The sequence below is a fragment of the Gymnoscopelus braueri genome (assembly GCF_963280865.1).
Source record: "Gymnoscopelus braueri genome assembly, chromosome: 7".
NCBI classification, from domain to species: Eukaryota; Metazoa; Chordata; class Actinopteri; order Myctophiformes; family Myctophidae; genus Gymnoscopelus; species Gymnoscopelus braueri.
The window spans coordinates 21,655,335-21,677,203 of record NC_137608.1 but is presented as its reverse complement, the minus strand read 5'-3'; the positions used below and the strand labels follow the sequence as shown (position 1 = coordinate 21,677,203).

Genomic DNA, 21,869 nt, shown 5'->3' with positions numbered 1-21,869 from the left:
AGCAATGCTTGGTAAATCACAGGCTTTTAGCAAATCCCTTCTTCACCTTCTAGACAGTGAGTGTGTGTGTGTGTGTGTGCGTGTGTGCGTGCGTGCGTGCGTGCGTGCGTGTGTGCGTGTGTGTGTGTGTGTGTGTGTGTGTGTGTGTGTGTGTGTGTGTGTGTGTGTGTGTGTCCATACTTGCTGGAATGTCTGCAGGCTAGGCCTTTTATTAGACTCATCCATACCACCACATTATAGGGCCCTGTAGCCAGGCAACCTTCAGGTTCTGGTTGGTTACTATGGAGACAGTCTATTGAGTGACGTTGCTGGCCCTGTTTGCCTCTCTTCTCTTTTGGAATGAGGGTCTTTTTAAAGGTGCACCCCCAACCCCTCAACACACACACACACACACACATACACACACACACACACACACACACACACACACACACACACACACACACACACACACACACACACACACACACACACACACACACACACACACACACACACACACACACACACACACACACACACACAGACTCTTAACGCCCTGCAAATATGCACTACACACATTCCCCTTATACCCCCACACCCTGAGCTTCGTCACCCTCTGTGTGATGACTACAGGACTGGAACTAACAATTCCACAAAAACAGCTCCCTGACACCAGCCATGCCAGTCCAGACCAGCCAGATAGGTTGGTCTTTGCATAGTCACTCCATTGAGAACCCAAGATATGAATGAGTACAGTACTGCTTACTGTACATAACTTAATACATCTCTAGTCTATAGTATCTACTAATGAGTAGGTCCATGGCATTAGCTAGCCTACCCTTCTACTCAAGTAAACAATGGCTATCTACAAGTCTACCTGGGAAGTGATTCTTTAAATGCTAAATAAACCACTTATTTATTTACCGTTTCAATAGGCCTATTAATATTAGAACATCTAAGCTCAACATCAGTGAGCTACACACCTGACTGCATATAGGCATTCTTAACGCATATTTTGTTAAGTTGTGGTATATGACCCAGTAATACTCTTAGTCTTCAGTGAAAGTAGGCAAGCCCTGGAAAATCCATCCAGCTTTAGGCTTATTAAATAAGAGGGCAACGCAATGTCTGAAGTAGCTTGTATTTTTTTTTTTTTACAAGTAGCCTACAATTATATAACAATCCTGACGCACTGATTGGCTCAACAACACTATTCTTTGTCACAGCAGCATCTAATGGCGGGAGATGGGATTGTGAGGGTGGCTGAATAGAATGACTTGCGGGAAGACGACAAGACGCACATTCGCCATAGCTCTAATTTGAACGGCTTTCATGACCGCGTACTGGGGGGAGCTGGTCTGAAAGGGGGGGGGGGGTGGGGTAGTGGAGTATTGTGAGTTGAGCAGCAGAGCCCCACTCTCGCTGAATGGGCATTGTCATCTGGATTTCTATAGCTAACGAAAATACTTGCTCCCGCCGTGGGGGTTCATGCATCCACGGTGGGAACCTACATTACGCAAATACGCACCACTGCTACCGCCATAATGTCGCTGTATAAGCCGTTAAAGCTGGTTCCGTCCCTGCCTCTGTCGGTATAGTGTTATCAAACACATTGTGTAATGTAATAATAGCCTACCCTTGATTTTAGTTTGAGACAATATATTCAGTTTAATCTTCATAAAAAAGAGAATATTGCATCGTCAAATACATGAATAATGATTCATTACAACATATCCACAAACCAACGGAAAACAGCGTTTATTCCAACAATTAATGAAAAGAAATAGAAATACACCCAGCACAGTGACAATGATGCAAAACTTTGCACTGCAGGTGCTCGATGAGGAAAGGAACAGTTGATGCTGAAAAACAACAGGTTCCAGGCTCGTCGGGTGTCAAGACAAATATTACAGTCAATGCTATTATCCGAAGTTACGCACTACACAGGATGCTGTCTGAGTTTTATTTTGGCTTTAATATGCGTATACGTTCTTCTTTTCATTGCTTATTCAATGTATGAGTCTTCAACATGTCGGCATAAATCCACTGGCCAAAAAGAGTCTTTGAATGTTTGGGAGTGCAATCATTCTGAGAGTTACTGTACAAACATGTGCTAACTGCTAAGCTGGCACATAAACTTAAAAGAGCAATGGATATATGCGATGGCAAGACTCTCTCTAAAAAAAATAATAAAAAAAAAAAAACGGTATAGTTACAACAGTAAACAATTCAAAATAGGCCTACTAATAATTTTGAAAATAGGCTACGTTATTTAAAAAAAAGCAGGTACCTAACAAAGATACTCCTTTTTGTCACGAGCTACTTCTTGAGTCTTTCCATCTCCAAAACAGTGAATTGTCTGTATACAAAAAGGATTTGCAAAATGGTGTTCCAAGTGTTGGAAGGCCAGTGTAAAAATGGCAGGTGCTTCCCATTGATTCAATTGTTCAAAACTGCAGGTGCAAAAATACGTTCATCAGAAAGTTTTTTCAAAGGCTTGCAGGATACTTTTACGCACCCAACTGCTGTCCTAGGGGGGGGGGCCGAAGCTACACATAATTCCTCTTGTCGTATTCCCCGTTCTGTGTGGCTCGTTTAGTCGGTGCATATTTTACCGAGTATCCAGAATTCCCGTTCGAGGGACAAGAGCAGCAGAGCAGCGCGCCGCCGATCAGCAGCAGCGCCGTGGCCGCCCAGCCGATGTAGAGCGAGGCTCCTATCTCCCTCTTCTTGGACGCCGGCACCTGTGGATTGTAGAAGTCCGAGATGATGTTGTGCGCCATCCAGCAGAGAGGAACGAGGAAGAACAGGGCGCTGATGATGTAGATGACCCCTCCGGCGTTCACCACCCGGGCTTTGAGGTTCTCGACGCGGATGCAGTTGGTGCACTGCGCCCCCGCGATCGTCACCATCAGCCCCAGGACGCCCATCACGGAGGAGATGATGGTGAGCGCCCGGGCCGCTTGCAGGTCGTGGGTGAGCGCGAGCACCGAGTCGTGCACCTTGCACTGCATCTGGCCCGTGCTCTGCACCACGCACGACATCCACAGACCGTCCCAGATCGTCTGGGCCACCACGATGTTGGCTTCGATGAACGCCGTCACCTTCCACATGGGCAGCCCGCACGAAACCATCACCAGGAGCGAACCGAGGACGCACAACGCCAGCCCAATGATTTCTAGTCCGGCCGACATTTTCCCTCTTTTTTCAATTAGTAAAGTTCCTAAAACTTTCAATCCTCCACCTGATCTCTCGGTGCTTTGCGCAAATGTGGCCCTGCTGTTAAAAGTTTCTGCGCCTCTTAGCCCCGATGTAAAGGGAGAGTCAAACGGTTAGTCGCGCATCAGCCGCTACATTAATCGGAGTATCAGAGACAGCAGCTCTAGGTCTCTTTAGTTGCTGACGGGTTGTAAAAACAACTGGAATAATCACAGTACCACAGGACCACGAATATCTGCGGGGCGGGGGTGTGGGAGCTAGAGGAAAAACTTCCCTCCAATCAGATGTGTGCGCATCCTCTACGCACCAATGAAAACGCGAGGAAGTTGAGAGACTCTAGCGGTCCAGACTCCAGAGGGCTTTGTGTGTGTGTGTGTGTGCGTGTGTGTGTGTGTGTGTGTGTGTGTGTGTGTGTGTGTGTGTGTGTGTGTGTGTGTGTGTGTGTGTGTGTGTGTGTGTGTGTGTGTGTGTGTGAGAACAGTTATTTACCATGAATAGGACTGGGGGGTGGGGAGGGGGTAGGCGTCATGCAATGGGTTAATGACGCGCGGCAAGTGCATCGATGCACTTGTTATTGATTTTTCAAACTCATGATTATATAGCATAGCCTACTGTTAAATCACCCGTGTCAGGGTCAATCATGGCCCACTGAGATAATTAATTGGACACAGTTTTGCAGTGAATAATAATTACTTTTCCCGAACAAAGCTAATTACACAGAAAAGTTGTATACATGACTAGGCCGCCTATCGTATTTGCTTTTGCAACCAAACTGCTCACAAATAAAATAAGATTACAATTCAGAAGAAGGGCTGCCGAATGCAGTGAGCAATGGGTATGATTGTAACTTCGGCCTACTAAATGAACAAAATGTCATCTAAATTTACATTTTGTCCACGGTAAGCGAAAAGGCGTTAACACAGCACACTATCCTACAAACATTCCACAGACTTTACTTAACTAAACCCCAGCACCAGTCAAAGCAATTGTCCCAACAGAAACAGCCATACGCTGACGGCCATGTTGGCTCAAACAGCCCATGGTTACAGACGGGTCCGTCGCTGTGACACAGAGCCGTAATGGCTCCGGTGCCACGCAGTTCCCAGCTGAGTACAAAGAGCATCAAAAGACACGAGCGGAATGTGACGGACTCATTGGAACGGTTTCCGGGCAGTGGTGTAAAGTAACTAAGTACATGTACTTAACTCGAGTACTGTTTTTTTCTTCTTTTTTCTTCAGTATTTACACATTTCAATACTTTATACTTCTACTCCACTACATTTCACTGATTTTCAGAGACAGATCGTACCTTTTCTCCACTACAATTATTTGGAAACTGTAGTTACTAGTAGTTAGTTAGTTACTTTAAGATTTTGATTATTACTACAACACATACATTAACCTCTTCAGCCCTACAGTATACTTTGGATATTTGAAAATAGCAGATCCTTGTGAGTTTGTAGATCGGCTATTTTTTTTCAAAATATTTTTTATACATATTGAACTAGTGATAAGGGGCATTCTGCATAATGAGTACTTTAAGTATATTTTTATGCCAATACTTTTGTACTTTTACTCAGGTACATTTTTAATAGGCCTAAGTAACCTGTAACCTGCTTGTGTAACTGAGCATTTCTACATGGTGGTATTGATACTTTTACTTAAGTAAAAAAAAAAAAGGGAGTACTCCTTCCACCACTGTTTCCGGGTATCCCTTCCTGGGCTGTACTACTGGGACAGAGACGAGAGGAGAGGCTCAACACACTTCTGTTGATAAACATTATCTCAAAGTTACGCGCAGGTAAGAAAGGCCACGAAACGCTCTTTGTTTTCAACACTTTTTTACATTTCGAATCGGAGAAGGAGCGAGAAGAGTGTTGTGAGAGTTCAGACAAGTTTATGGTAATATGACACCACTCCGCGGTAACAACTGTTGCACGCTAAAGTTTGACATGTAGCAGTTTCATTGCCGTATATACGCTCAAATTATGTTTTAGTTATGTTATATCACACTATTCACAATCTTAAGGGGTCATTTAATTTGCGTATCTACGAATAGTTAGTTACTTAGTAATGACATCAGAGCTCAGCTGATACATTGTTGAAAGTTAGTCAGTCAGTGTGTATGTATGACAAATTGGGTGTGGTGGACATCAGTTTTGCCTCGCTCAGACCTGACTATTTAGGTTAGTTACTTTACTCAATGGCCTATAAATTAGAGAATTTTGCAACATCCTTTTTAATTATTAAGTCCAACTTCACTCAATGTAAACGTTTTCCTAGAAGATAATATCTAATTTGGTTAAATGTCGTCATTATATAGGCCTTGGATTTGATATGTAGGCTATTAGTAGACAATTCAAAATGTATGTCACATTTTTGCTATTGTTCTAATACTCTAATGTATACTTTACCAAATTCTGCACAATAGAGCCCAAAATGTAGTCTGTCAACTGAGCATACCAGGCTAAGCATTCAAGCAAGTGACTTTCATGTCGTTCCAGTACATTCTTACTGAACAGTAACATAGCCTTTTAAACATCAGATTAATCCTCAACCTTTGACTGTTTAGCACGTCGCCATTAAATAAATTAAATGTTTAGACAACTTCACAATAACAAAGGGAAACAATAATACATTCTCATTGTGTGTGTGTCTCAGTTAAGATGTGGCAGAGGGCCACTATTGAAGAGTTACCATCCATCTTGGCTCATATCTTTTGGCTCAGTGAAAACTCTTACACTTCGCTTCATGCTGAGTGGCGAATGTTAAGATCATAATGGCAGACTCAGCAGCGGTACCTATACCGACATGCCTGTACGTGTCTGCAACATACCTATCCCAAATTACAACGTTCTTCATTCAGGAGCTGGCAAACTGACCACAGATCACTTACTGAGGAGTGGCATCTCTGGCTACTGTGTAAGATGGTATTCGTTGGCTCCTTCAGCAGCAGTTCTGTGACCCTTCTCTGACCTTCCCTTCCTCTGGTCTTATCTCACAAAGACTGGCCTACACAAGAGCAAAGGGAAGACATCAGTCTGACTCTACAAACTAAGGAGAGACGTTTCCCTTGGTTTGTAGTTTAGAGTGAACGGAAAAACAAAACATAGTTCACAGTGACAGATCCAGGTGGCATGAGGGTGTGCCTTTTTTATTTCTTTTTTAAGTTAAAGCCAAGTATTCCGATATCAAACTACTCATGTCACACTACAACAAAGCAGTTCCTCACTGAATATGTGGCTGTAAGTTCTGGAAGAGTAATGTTGCCCATAGGATTATTCATGAACATTATTAGTGCCACTTAAAGTGGGTGAAAGCAATATTTTTCTATAGTGTGTTTGTTCAGTAAAATGGTTCTCCCTGTCTCTCCAGCTCTTTAGTAAACTCTTAACAGAAAATGCAGTTTCAGGTCACCATAGCAATTTCATCCAATCAGGAGAGAGAACAAGATACAAGTGATGACACAAAGAAGTGATCAGACACAATTGGAACTGGAACACTACATTTTAAATTGATAAATGGATACGCTCCTGATTGGATGAAATTGGCAGCCCACCTGAAAATGTATTTTCTGTTCAATAAAGACGTGGAGAGACCCCTGTTACTGAACAAACACTATAGCATTGCATCTCTCCATTTCACAGCATTAAGTGGCCACAAATAGACAATGAAAGAGCAGTCTAAAGTCATTTTTCCTCCTCCGACTCTATTCTGGTTATACAGTAGCTGTGTCAATAGCACTGTTATGATAACATTTTCTTGCTGCTGGACTCCATTTGTGTGTTTGGTCATTTCCTGTCCTGTCCACATCATCATAAAAGGCCCATCCTGTGCTTTAAACTCTCACAGTGTGTTATGAACGTGCCTGCTGGTTTCCTTGCAGGTTGAAAGGACCACTCATTCCGCCTATTGTCATATTTTCATTTTTTTCCCCTCTTTCATGACTCATACTATGAAGTGCTTCTACACCAAAGCCTGCACTCTAGTATTATATCTTTATTACTTTTACCCACCACCGCTACCCTTGGCCCCAAAGGCTTAATTTATTACAGTCAAGCTCCCAGCTGTGAGTGTGTGTATTGTGTTCGTAAGCATGTGTGAGCATGCTCAAAAACATGCATCCAATTCAAGGGCCTGCCATGGGGTCCCTGTTGGCTACTGATAGATTGATTGAATACTTTATTAGTCAGAAATGTAAACAGCATGTGGTACAGTAAGACATTAAAGCTAAAAGGATACACAAAAAAGTCGTGGGGACCCACCTGTTCCATTGTGGTCCTATCATGTATTCAATTCATCAAGCATACAAAATTAACACAATAATACAAGTCATCAACAAATACAAACACTATTATGTACAAAAGAGAAAATTGCATTTACCTCCCCTTTTGGTCTCCTGATAGATGAGATGTTTTTTCGGGCCGATTTTGAAAGAAACCAGTGTTACACATCCTTTAATGGATGGTGTCAGGGCTTTCCACATGTTGAACTTTCCCATGTTCGTTCTAAATTTGGGTGATACCAGATCGTGGTCGCTCCCTCCAGTGTTGTGGCTGTGGTGGGTGTCACTCACTTTGGAGAAGTATTTGACAGGGCACTGAGGGCCTCTCTGACTATCTTAAATACCAATCCCAGTGATATTTTCTCAACCCTTCAACCCCTCAAGTTTACCGGTGTAAAAGAGTGTGTGTAATAATGTTTTGTTCAACCTTTTGCAGTTTATGAAATAGTCATAAGAATCAGTCACCAATCACCATTATGGGAAATTATTGTTTCAGTCTCATAAGGGAAGAAAGTAAGTACAGTAGACCCCTGACATTATGTGTCAGGAAGGTGAATAGTTCCACCAGTACCACTGCCCTTCATGGCTTCAGTCCAGATAATAAATTAAGTACGTAAATACGCTTCACATGCCAGGACTTTACTTTGGTGTAAGTTTTGGCCCGAACTGTTAAATCTCCCTCTGGGCTGGCCAGTCACACATAGCTGTGTGTATGGGCATGTGCATGCACTTCAGTAGCACACAGAAGCAGGGGCGATTAAGTGGCCATTATTGAGTGGGTACTGGGTATTATTGCGGTGTGCCTCCTGCCTGCCTGTCCTGTAGTGTTGTCTTTGTGTTATTACCACAGCCATAATGGAACACTTTAATTAATCTGCTGCCAGACTAATGCTGGTTCCCACAGAGCCTGTCCAGTAATAACATGCAAATGTGAGTGTGAGTATGTGTGTGTGTGCATGCACCTGTGTATGTACATGAACTCAGAAACACTTAATTATTTCTGTAATATTGTGTTGTTATGCTACAGCTATTGTCTTGTTTGTCTTGTTTTGACACTAATGCAAGATGGATGACCATTCCTTAAGATCACACTTTTTTCTTTAAGCATACTTAAGTTGCCCACATGGCTCTCAAGTTTTATCCTGGTGGTTTAACTGAAATAACCTTTTGACAGCAGACACAGTTCTTGCCCCTGGTCCCCCACCCTTTCACCCAAAACTGTCTTTGTCTACTCTTGCTGTTCCACATGTGGTCAGTCGTGAATGTGGTCGGTGGCAAGGCACGTGTTCTCCCTCCTCCCCCCAGCACAGTGGTCCTGTATAGGAAAGGCTTCAGGAACCAGTGGGATAAACAGCCATTGTTCTGGCTGTGGTCTTGATGAAACCACCCTGTCAGAATGAGAGATCTCTGCCCACTCTCATGTAGATATAGAGGCCTCTAGTACCATCTCACGTCCTGACCGTAACATTGTGAAATTGGTGCCCAAGTGTCCACAGAAGCTTGCTTGGTATGCTGGGCATTTCAACACCAAGACCAAAGAAGAAAGGCCTTTTTGAGTTGTGCTTTTCGTAACTAACTAACTTGACGTAAACGGTGCGTCTCCCTTTGGCAGCACACGCTAGCCTGCCTCCTTCTAATTCTTATCACACTGCACCTGTCAAAGGCCAGTGTGTGGGTGATAAAATTGAGCCGGCTCTTCCTGTAAGGACATAATGGGTTTAATTAATCAAACAGGCTCATTACTCTGTCATCTGTTCACAGCCATAGCGTAAACTGGGCACTTGGGGCTGACAGCCCATAGGGTGCAACCAATGGAAGTCTGGGAACCAACCTCAGACCTCCCAGACCTACTAATCGCTGCTTTGTCCACTGTGATAGTGTTGGGTAGGGTAACATTAACTTAATGTGTGATCGTAATAGGAGATGGCCTTAATGAGTAAGGCTAAGTGGAGTGTGCCTGAATGTGAACGTTATCGATGCTCTTGATGTAAAACATTGTCCAACTTAATGGTCATAGTCTCATGGAAGCCGTGGAATTCTGCAGTAGAAGGAGGATTTCGGAGGTTTCTCCTGGTGAGAAATTGTCTCAACCTGATGAATCCGTGGTGTGAAGATAAGCTCTCAGGGGCAGTCTAACCTGCTTCAGACTGCATTCTAGAAACTGCCAAATATAATTTAATTGTACAGACTACCACTCAGAATAATGGAGTATTAAGTCGGAGAGGCTATCTACTCTGAACTGAAGTTGCATTAATTTGTTCTTCTTCTCCACCAACAGGTTTCCTCTAAGCAGCTGTGGCCATGTCGGGAGAGAAAGGGAAGGTAAGCAAGGTGGAATTTCCTCCCCATTACAGCTGTTGACACTCTGAAAACAAGACTGACTAAATACCTTAGGGACGAATACTCAGATACGGTGATGGTGATTAGCACTTACTCGCAACACTTGAGATCTCACATACAGTAGCACACACCCTTGGACAGGCATCCAGAGAGGATATCCTGTTTAAACGCGAGCGTTTCACTCTGGCTTTTTATTGCCCTCTGGAATTTTTTAATGTTACGCATCGCCATCAGTCTCGCTTTCGTGCATACTGTACACACTTGCACTTTTCGACCAGGCACCTCATAATGAGATGACAAATACATTGCTGCACAACAACAAAAGGCCATATCTCCCAAAGTTAATATAATATGTGGTAGCCATTTTAGTTCTTAATGTTAAATAAATAATTCCCTTTTATATGTAGAGGTGTGAACTCTTAACATGCAAGTTTAAGACCTTCGATCTTTTAGTTCCTTTACAATTGTGTGTTGTGATTATGCTGAAATGTACGCAAACTCACGCTGAAATGTGTGTATCTTTTGTGCTGGACAGTTCCCAGAGGTAGCAGGTTATGTAGGCTTTGCCAACCTTCCAAACCAAGTGCACAGGAAGTCCGTGAAGAAGGGCTTTGAATTCACCCTCATGGTTGTTGGTATGTGATCACCTGCCTTTTATAATAGAATAGAATGATTGAAGTAGGTTCCTCTGTGTCGTCAAACTAGTATCACTGCAGATTCGCTTTAGCATTTCTGTAACGTCATGCTATTGCATGTTTCACAATAGTGAATATGTGGCGTGATACTAGTCGGACAACAGGGACAACTACTTTATGGTAGAGGGTCATTCCAACTATACACTCTCAGAAAAACCCTGAGAATGTATTTGTTCCCCTACTGTACATTTTTACACTCTTAGGATTTTAATGTGCAGGCTGTTTGGTTGGTCTTGTGCATTATAGTACATGTGATTTAGGCCTGTCACAATTATTACATAATCCTAATCACAATTATTTGAGATAACCGCAAATTATTTTGCATAACCGTCATAACCTTTTCCCATGTTGAAAATTAAATGTTTTTACATTGTCATTTTTAAAAGATCGGCGATTTACACTATTTTTAAACAATTTTGAATATAAAATGATGTCAGTCAGTACTTTGTATATTTAAGTTATTTGTCATACCTGCCCAGTGCAAATTTTGTTTACAAAACCTAAAGGCAAACGGAAATGTAATTTTGTATTTATGTGTTTCAATGTTCAATGCCAAAAACACAATTTAATTGTTAATTATCAAGTAAAATGTTATGATTGTGACAGCCCCAGTGATGTCTATGAGGAGTCAAGTGGTACCGTAACTATTTTGTCATGTCTTTGTCTGCAGGGGAGTCTGGCCTGGGCAAATCTACTCTGATAAACAGCCTGTTTCTCACTGACCTCTATCCTGAGCGCTACATCCCTGGTGCTGCAGGTAACCACGCACACGCACACGCACACACACACACACACACACACACACACACACACACACACTAACACACGCACACATACTGTAATAAAAAGAGAAAGGTCTATTCCAGTGCCTCTAACAGTGCATTATTTTAACTGGAATGTTTCTTGTATTAGTCTCAAAAACAGACCCCCCCGTCCCACCCCTAGGCCTACCTTATGACTTGACCTGGATTATTGTCTGGTTTCAAAACAACCCCAGCCCCTCCTGCTTAGATTTTTTTTTACACATCAAGTAATTTATTGCATAGGTTCTGTAAGTGGTGCTCAGTGACCCCCAGGGGTCCAGTAAAATGCGTTAATATTGCATCAAAACCAGCTGAACCACTTGAACCCAATTTTATACTTTGGCTATTCTAAAATAGCCAATCTGTAGATCGGGTGTTTCTGAAACATTTTGAGAAATCTTGAACGATTGTGAAAAATGTAGAATAATTTTAACAACACAGATTTCCTCTGGCCCCTGGCACAACATCTTTCAGATGGGGGTCCGCAGCCAATTACATACATTTGGGGGTCCTTGACATGAAAAAGTTTGAGATCCACTGGTTTATTGTGACCGAAGGCAGGGCTCAGCCTCATATTAAAAGCTGTGATCCTCCCAGTCCAACAGGATGATATTGAAATAGCTAGGAACCCGCCTCGGGTCATGGAACAACTCGCCGCTGTATTTTGAACCTCTCTCTCCGCACTCTACCGACTATACAGAGAAGATCGAGAGGACGGTGCAGATCGAGGCGTCCACCGTGGAGATAGAGGAGAGGGGAGTGAAGCTTCGACTCACGGTGGTCGACACGCCCGGATACGGAGACGCCATTAACAGCCAGGACTGGTGTGTTTCCCCTGTGTGTGTGTGTGTGTGTTTGTGTGTGTGTGTGTGTGTTTGTAGGAGGTGGTAGAGATAACAAGTGTTTCCTGCTCATAGTGCTCTCTCTCGTTCTATCTTACTCCCCCTCGTCCCCCTCCTCCTCTCCTCAACCTAGCCAACTCACTCCAATTTCTTCGTAATTCTCTCCCCCGGTTTCTCATCTCTCCTCCTGTCCCCTCGCCAACTCTCTTTCTCAGATTTCTTCGTACTTTTCTCCACCGGTTTCCCACCTCTCCTCCCGCAGCATTCCCTGACTGTCCTCTCCTCCATTTCCTTTGTGTGTGTGTGTGTGTGTGTGTGTGTGTGTGTGTGTGTGTGTGTGTGTGTTTACATGGGTGTGTGCCACCTCCTTCTCATGCCAGTGGTGCGGTTGTTAACCCCCCCCCCTCTCTCTTTCTCCTTGCATCCTCTCCTCCTCCCTGTCCCAGTTCCATTTCCTGTTGATTGTCCTGACATGGCTGTATTTGTACCCCTGGGACTGCATTCCCCTCCCCACGCGAAAAAACAAAAACAGAACCTTAGAGACAAAGAGACAATCACACCAAGCATCCCCCCTTTACTTTCTTTACATAACAAAGTGTATATATCATCGCTGTTGGCCAGAAACCTTGTATCAACATGTTTCATAAATCAATTCCCTATTTTATACTTCATTGTATGACATTGTCACACAAAAGTAGCAAAGATAGCAGATCTACATAACATCTTTATCAATAACAAATAAGTCTGACGACCGATGAAACAACATTGGATCCATTAGAACACTGGTCCATCTCCTGAAAATGAGGTGACCTCCAAGGTTTCCACCCGACAGCAACGATTTATAGTAAAAATCCCCAGTGTGTAATGAAATGCACCCATGGGGGTACATTTTGAAATGAACACTGAGGATTTCCTGCGAATGTATGTAATTACGTTCATGTAATTATATATAAACATACACTGGGAATAGGATGGATGGTGCATTATATTCTCTCCTGTGTATACAATTATTCACCGTATGTAACCGTGACCTCCATCTCTCCAGCAGCTGTGTTACTGCACTGCTTAATGTTCCAGGGGTCGGTGTGCTGTGGTTGTTGGGTCACTAACCTGAGCGGCGAGGGAACCTAATGCTTTGTAATTGCTGGTTTGGGTTCTTAAGCGCTGCGAGGACCATGCACACGGCACCATTGTGCGTGTGTGTGTAATTGGTGGTTAAATCAAGGGGTTTGTTCTTAAAAGTGTACAGTAACTGTCCGACAAAGGGTTTACTTTTATCGCTCCAACTAAGCAATCCTGATAAGAGAGCACCGCACAACTTCTTAACTATGGAATTTGTCATTCCGATTTTTTATCCGCTCAAAAGTCATTGATTGTGGGGATGCGTGGTGGCATAGCCAGTTAGTGCACAGACCATAATATGCTCCTTATGATCGTTAGGACCTGGGTTGTCTTGCATGTCTTTCCTGTCTCTCTGCCCTTGGTTTCATGTCTCTACACTGACCTATGTGAAATAAAGTAATTGATTGTACCATTTGCACTGTGTACAAGGGAATATGAAAAGGAATTATCTATACCAAAAGGATTCAGATAGTGGGATATTTCAAATATTTATATCTAGAAGCTTTGGACTCTAGATGAAAAGTGAAGGGATACATCTAGGCCAGCATTAGGCGACTGAGGGAAAGTGACGGGCGCCTAGATAATGACTCTTACTGTGCCTAGTGGCCCTGAAGGAAGTTATTAGTGGAAGTGGTTCAGATGTCTGATGGATTAGCTACATCCCATACTGAGAATGAGCATCACTCTCATGTCCCCTTGTCTCCCTAAGTGACTCTTTTCCTTAGATCGTTATTAAACCATCATAGACCTCTCATCAGTGCTTGTTGTAAATAGTGTTTAGTAGACAGTTGCTTTATGTGAGATCAAGAGTTTTACAGCTGCCACTGTGTTTGTTGCTGCTTCTGATCTCAGCTTTAAGACCATCATCCAGTACATTGACAACCAGTTTGAACGATACCTCCATGACGAGAGCGGCCTGAACCGGAGACATATTGTGGACAACAGGGTGCACTGCTGCTTCTACTTCATATCTCCTTTTGGACATGGGTAAACAAAACACAGTTAATACACACATTCCTGGTGACACTTGGCCTTTTTGACACAAACAATTTGCGGTAGCTACTCTTGAATGATCACATCCTCCGCTGTCCTGTGTCTCTTCTTTGTTTTCCTCCCTACCAGTCTAAAGCCACTGGATGTGGAGTTCATGAAAGCCATCCACAGCAAGGTGAACATAGTACCTGTCATAGCCAAGGCTGACACCCTGACGCTGAGAGAGAGGGATCGTCTCAAGAGGAGGGTGGGTTGGACTCACACACTCACACCATGCTCTGAACTGGAGAGAGAGAGACCCCCCCCCGCCCTGTATGGTCTCAGGGGGTCTCTCTCATTAGTTAGAACTTGAAACTTGTTACAAAGCCACAACGTGCATTTGTCTGTGCACTTGTTGCCAGGACATGAGGAGCATCAGAGGTCCCTGATTATGAGTTGTTTGTGTCCCATCGCAGCTGTATGGTAATGATAAGAATAATAATGCTAATAATAGCAAAGTAACTTGCACACTGTATCACTGGCAGCTAGTGCAAGTCGGACATCCGTGCATTTGTGCGCATATGCACACATCTGCCTCCACACTGTGTGTGTGTGTGTGTGTGTGTGCGTGTGCATGTGCACTCATACAGTATGTGTGTGTGTGTGCCGAGGTGTGGTCTACTTGCATGATGTTTTGATGATGCAGCCAGCTTGCCTCTGGACAATGAAAGACCCGCATAGAGTGCCAGGGAGGAAGATATAAGGGAGGAAAGAGTGGGAAGGACTGAGGTAGAAAGAGAGCGGTTTGTGTGTACGTGTGTGTGTGTGTCTGTGCATGTGCATAATAGAGAGAGAGAGAACACATTGCGTCCAGTCATTTCCAGATGCTTCCTATTGGAACAGACCCAGGTGTCTGGCCTGCCTGCACGCTCCACAGTTTCCTGATGTCCAGTGCTGTGGGAAGAGACACAGGAGTGTGATATAAGACACACACACACACACACACACACACACACACACACACACACACACACACACACACACACACACACACACACACACACACACACACACACACACACACACGCACACACCTCTGGAGAGGTGTGGTATGTTCAGCTGATAACCTTAACCATACACAACAGAGAAAGGCTGAGCTAATAGGATATCCTGCTTCTGTGATACCCTCTTCTCTTGAACCTCCCGCTGCTCTGCTCTGCTCTTCTCTTCTCTTCTCTTCTCTTCTCTTCTCTTCTCTTCTCTTCTCTTCTCTTCTCTTCTCTTCTCTTCTCTTCTCTTCTCTTCTCTTCTCTTCTCTTCTCTTCTCTTCTCTTCTCTTCTCTTCTCTTCTCTTCTCTTCTCTTCTCTTCTCTTCTCTTCTCTTCTCTTCTTCGGACATTATGATTTATATTCAAATTAAACCTTTTATTCATAGTAAATAAGTACCTTTTCTTACCAAGAAATGCAACTCAATGCTTCATAGTCATAAAATGAAGATTTCGCATAAGCTGAAAATCTGCTGAGAGTAGCAGAAGAGAGGGCGGGTCAGAGGGCCTTATCCTCTGTCAGACCAATGCTAGCCCTAATGATAGAGGTTTTACTGTTAAAAATTAGCCCAAATCCTCACAGGAGGAAGTGGTTTTCACTTGAGCATCACAGCCTTTGTTGAGTACGGTAATATATCAACAGTTGAAAACAGTATTTTAGGATTATGCTTGTTCTCTGTGATTATATTGGGTAGATTAGTTTGTCTCCTTTCGTGAACCCTGGTTATATTTTGCAACTTCTGCTCTAAGAATGTCATAATATACAGTCAAAGCTTTTGAGATGACATGTATAATTTTGTTCCCCTTCTGGCATACGTTTCTCTACAACCCATAGTTTTAGCTTTTCAACAGTGCAACAGTATCAAGAGATTTAGTCGCTTCCGTATATTATATTGTGTGTGTGACTCAGTTTGAGTGTGTTCAGACTAGACATTTGTGTGATCAAACGTGGATCCTGCTTCTGCAGATAACAGAGGGGGCCAGTCAGATAAACTGAACAAGACCATGTTTGCGTGTGTTGATAGAATCCTCTGGTGAGCGTGAGATCTTTTGTAGTCTATGTCGTGGATATCTGTCTGGGCCCTTTGGCTGTCTGCAGGGCCTCCCAGTACTAGCCCCTTAGCAACATGTTTAACATTTGGGATGCACCAATACCACCTTTGTTTTCACGTGCCATGCACAAGTACTTAACTTTTGAGTGCTCGCTGAGTATATGAGCATATTCATTATCAATGTTTTATTTTTTTCAATGCCACAATTGAAACGATTGTTTCCATTTTGGCTTTAATTATACTGAGCAGGATTTCCCCTTTTGGAATAACATAATCCTAAAAATAATCTATTTACAAATTAATCAGTACTTACGGCCTTACGGTACAGATGTATGGGTATCCGTTCTTTGAGTTGGTCTTCACTGATGTGGAGTATGAGCACTTAAGCCTGGTACTGATTAGGGTTCAACAATTAATCAAAAGTAATCAAAAAATATTATTTTACTTTTCTCAATCATGAAACTTGACAAGTAATTCAAACACCTTCATTTTGTCAGCTGTTTCGTCCATCTGCTCATTACAGAGAGTTAAAAACCAGAACATTATACAACCTGTCTCTCCGTCCAAGCGTCCATCAGGCTCACAGAGGAACAATGAAATCACAGAGACAATTACATAGATATGACATCATGTGCTTCTCATGTGACACATGTCACTGAGAAGCACAATGAGCAACAAATGCATTAATTAAAATATTATAAAATCATCTTTTCCCATCAAACATCATCAATAATCGTGATTAGTAATCGTGATTACAGTATTCGGCAAAGATTATCAGGCTTATCATTCTAGTCATAATCGTGCATCCTAGTATTTACCTGATGCCAGTATAACAGTATCTATGCACCTCTATATAACCCCAAATTTGCAGCCCACGATCATATACAATGAGGATTATAGTATATTATATTCTGTTTGCTATAAAGATCAGCTTTAAAAATAAATATTTGTCATTGTTTTTCAAATTCATTTTAAACTGAAATAAGCCAGGTTTAATGACATTACTCCTTACAGTGGGAGTTGGCAACATAAGGGTAATACGTTTTTAAGCCATTTCCTGGATGAGGAACATCACAGAGTGTCTGTGTTCACATTCCCACAGGGAGAGTACAAGGTAATGCCACATAACTAAACGGTATGTGGGGCATATTTTCTTGTAAGTCCATGATTTGGTGCTCTAATATTTTCAAGTCTGAGGCTCTTTTTGGCTTCGAAGGGTAACCTAGAACCTTCCAGAACCTGAAACTTTCCAGAACCCGTGAAGATGTGTGTTTTTTTTTGGCTTATGTGTCCATTATAAGCAGAACCACCCCTGAATTTCCAGGTACGTCATAAAAAACGAACTAATTTAAAAAAGCGATCTACAAGCTCACAATGTGTCGCATTGCACATGCCGAGTGAGCATGTGTGTGTAGTGTATGTGTTTGTTTCTCGTGGAATCGGCAACAAATGCATGCGTGTGCACACATACACACGATCGTGAGTCCAAGCATTCTATCATTGTCTGCTCCAGTCTATAAGCCAGGCAGAACTAAACAGTGATTTCAAGATATGTTGTTGAAGTAATGCTTCCTATATCAACAGTTGACTCTGTTGTGTGTGTGTACTACTACTTTTCACACAAAAATGTAAGGAATGCAAAAGTTACTTAAACTTTCTTTTAGTAACTAATAACTTTTATAATACAGTATCTCCGTTAGTAACTCAGTTACTTTTTGAGAGCAGTAACTATAGCTAATTGATTACTAACTTTAAGTACCTTGCAATACCGCTATTGAAATTGTGACGATAATATTGTATTGTAATGAAAAAAACAAATTTCTTTTTACAGCTCAGAGAGTCACAACATGTCGCATTTTGACCGATCTACAGCTCACAACATGTGACGCGTTGTGATCTTGTGAATCGTCTATTTTCGCTATTTTAGAAAATCTTCTGAAATAATAAAATAAAACGTGAAGTGATTAAAACCAGGAAAACACAATGCTTATGCCGTATCATGATATTACAATATCCAAAATACCAGATGACATATAGTCTGATATCATAATTATCTATATACTATATTGCCCAGCCCTACATGATCATGACTTTTGCCGAGTGTTAATTCTTCCACCCTCCACCCACTCACCTTTCGGCCTCTCTCTTTTGACCAGAGCCCACCACTTCTCCCTGCATGGCCAGTCTCAGACCCCCTGCCCGCCTCTCATTCAGCCCTTGGAGACAGTGGGCTGGCGTGCCGGAGCTCTGCTCAACACAATTTTGCTAGGCTCCACCAGAGGACAGAGAGCCTGTTTTTTCCTTGAAGGCTGAGGATCACACAGCCAGTTTGTATGAAAGCGCTGAGCCAGAGTGTTGCGAAAATCATGGTCACAGTAGGCATTCAGGACACACAATCTCCCCCCTCTGCATTTTTTTAAAGTATCCTAAGGCTCAAGAGCCGCTAAGGTTCTTAACCTTCTACAGCTCAATAGATGTTGTCCATGCTGTACACAACAACACGTAAGTCACTCCAGCACCAGTGGATGAAATACCTTTGTATTGTACTCTGTATTAGTGGTGTTTTTGTGTTGTGACCTTCCGAGAACTTGTTGAGGGTTCCTGTGGCCCTTAAGATGAACAAAACAATTTCCTGTTGCCAGTGGCCCCTCCACCCCGAACTACAGAAAACCCTTGACTCTATTTGCCACACAAGCCAAATGCACTCTGCTCCGTTGTTTCCATAACATGTGCTAGTTGGCAGTTTGCGATAAGCTTGGGTCGTGCCCTTTTTTATATAGATCTTCGTTTTTTTTTTACCTCAGCATTTTTTAATGGTGTTTTCGTTCTTCGTTGGCAAGCATTTAAAGTGGTAGGCAGTGGTGGACTGCTAGGAATGAGTGAAAGAGGGACAGGAGACACACTGTGATAGCATCACTCTGATCTTTTCCTCTTTCCTGCTCAACCGTCCAAAACTACGATCTGTCCAATAGGATTGCTTCCCATGCTCCACTAAGTGTTCCCTTAACAGACATTTCCCAGTGTCTACTAACAAGCAATTAGTGTTTGGAGTTCAACAAAATTGTACTTGCACATACACACCACATAAGACTAATACAATACTGTCTATGCGCAGAACATCACCAAACACAAAATATAGATGATGCATGTGTCTAAGAAACATGTACGCAACATAGTGAAAGAATTGAGACAAACTATCTAATCCTGGATGGGCCATTATTGTCAGGAAATAATTCAGCCCATCAGCACCAAATTGAGATAATATCCCCAGAGGATGGCATATTATCTAAATTTGGAAAGAGTGTGTGTATTGGGAGGGTTTCACTAGCTTTTGTCTCATCATCCAAAGTTTTTAAAAATAGGCAAGATGGCACAGTGCTGCCATGGAGTCAAAATGGTCTGAGGAATGATTTAATCATGCTGCAATGCACTGCATGTTGAGGTTGAAACCTAGCCTCTTAATTAGATCTGACTCTAAGTCTAGTAGTGCTTAGGAGTACGTGCCTTACCCCTGCCGCACGATGACGTCCAGCTACTGTATGGTGGACACCAGTACATCAAATAAAGTCAATAATGACAAAGCCTGGCGTTGCAGAATGATTAATGATCCTAATGTTTTTACCCCAATATTTATTAGTTTATTTTGTCCTTTGCCCTGTACTTTCTCACCATCGTGTACCATTTCTCTCCAGTAAATGGTAGCCCCCCCCTCTCTCTCTCTGGATCAGCACGGCCCCTTCTTGTATTATTAGGGGGAAACAGCTTGTAGAGAACAATATAAGTTTCCTGCAATGTGTCAAGACTATTCCACCAACAAGACGCAGCCCACTGCCCCAGTACAGGGCCTTATGCACAAAGTGAACAGACCTCCTCCCTCCCTAGATCCTGTCCCTCTCTCTGACTTTTTGAGTTTTTGTCCCCTTTGGTTCGGCCTCCCTCTCTGCTATACTCTGTACACATTGTTTCATCACTCGCTTTCCTGGCATTACCTCCCTCTCCCTTGTATGTGTACCGTTGGTCTTGTTCTTCATAAATCTCTCTCTAATGCCAATTTCCTTTGCCGAGGTCACAGTGGTCTGTAACTCATAAGTTGTCCTGAGCAGTATATATTGAGGAGTTGATCCTCTCAGTCTGAGACTTGGCAGTCATATCCTGTGTGGGGCTTTAGTCACAAACCAAGCCTGCTGCTTGTTTTCTGTCTCAAAGGGCAGAACAGAGACAGGAGCTGGTTTGAACTGGACTGCCAACTGGGATGACTGAAAAACAGGGCTCCCCTCTTGTGACCCTTCCATCACTACAGGTGTAAAACAAAAACAAACAGAACGGTTAACCTCAAACGAGGGATTTTTATTTTCACCTTTTTTTAATGTTATTTAATTTGATTGATTACTTGTTGATCACACGTTATCAGTGAAAGACTTAAACATGAACATTTAATATTCCTCAAGACTGGCTTCAACTCAACAGCTGCAACTCATCCTGCAGCTATCTGATCCCACCCCTTGATTTAAAACAACCGCGTTAATCTATACATCAACCAGGGATTCCCAATGTTAAGGGACTACACTCGATATTTCACAACGAAACAAATCATAATGAAATTGGCAACTAGCTACTGGCAGAACTTCACCTCATAAATCATCTCATTAAACCCTCAGAAATAACAGGAGAGGGCTCCCACCGGCCAAGCAGCTGAAGTGCTGCCCACCCCCAGCCCCCCCCCCCCCCCAGCACCCACCCCCACCTTGTGTGATTTAATGCGTGACCCTCCTGCTGCAGGCCTCTCCCCTAAGCCAGGGGTCAGAGAGGCCTAGAGAACCCAACTACCCCTCCGTTCTCGCAAACAAGGCTGAGGGTAGCAGACAATAGGTCAGTCGTCACCCCCCCCTCACACACCCGCCTTCCTTCTCTCCTCTCCTCTTCTCTTCTTCCTCCCCTCCTTGCCCTCTCCCTGGCATCTCCTTCCTCGTTTCCCTCTCCCATCCCTATCTCCTCTATCCTTTCTCTCGAATCTCCACTCTCCCCCATGTCTTCCCTCGTCACTCTGACCGCCACCTTCACCCACCCCATGCCGTCATACCTCTCCCCCTGTGTCCCCTCTAACTTCCCCACCAACAGAGTGCTGTTTGCCTCCTCCGGGCGGCTGCCATATTTCACCCTGGCCGCCACGCTGTCACGGTTTTCCCCTCATTGTCTCCAGCCAAGCGTCGACTCTCCCAGGCACTCCTGGGCCGCGCTCCTGCTGTGTGAACCAGCTCCACGATCCCGTTGGGAAACATTAAAGATCGCTGCTGGCCCGGTCGCACCAGCCAGTATTGTCACCAGGCTCTCTTCCCTGAATAGCTGTCACATAGCAGAGTAGTGACACCGTACGTCAACACTGGTGGGGGGTTGAAGGTCAAATCAGGCAGCCGCGAGGAAGGGAAATTATGATGTGGCCATTGATTAAAATGTGTGGCAACTTTGATGTTGACCTCTTGGTTCCCTCCGTAAATGTTCTTCTCTGTTCTG

General features: G+C 43.2%; 2 protein-coding genes across 2 annotated transcripts in view; one reads left to right on the top strand and one right to left on the bottom strand.

Moving 5' to 3' along the window:
• Positions 1–1,723: 1,723 nt before the first annotated feature.
• Positions 1,724–3,425, bottom strand: cldn5a (claudin 5a). The gene has a single exon (XM_080434178.1). The coding sequence runs from the start codon at positions 3,174–3,176 to the stop codon at positions 2,532–2,534; it is 645 nt and encodes a 214-aa protein (XP_080290304.1). The 5' UTR covers positions 3,177–3,425; the 3' UTR covers positions 1,724–2,531.
• Positions 3,426–4,902: 1,477 nt separating this feature from the next.
• Positions 4,903–21,869, top strand: part of LOC308089447 (septin-2) — a 28,970-nt gene continuing 12,003 nt past the window's right edge. Inside the window, exons 1-7 of the mRNA XM_080434167.1 lie at positions 4,903–5,002; positions 9,765–9,808; positions 10,362–10,461; positions 11,192–11,278; positions 12,025–12,148; positions 14,141–14,275; positions 14,411–14,528. Coding sequence (XP_080290293.1) covers positions 9,788–9,808; positions 10,362–10,461; positions 11,192–11,278; positions 12,025–12,148; positions 14,141–14,275; positions 14,411–14,528 — 585 coding nt within the window. The 5' untranslated portion in view covers positions 4,903–5,002; positions 9,765–9,787. The remainder of the gene's footprint in view (positions 5,003–9,764; positions 9,809–10,361; positions 10,462–11,191; positions 11,279–12,024; positions 12,149–14,140; positions 14,276–14,410; positions 14,529–21,869) is intronic.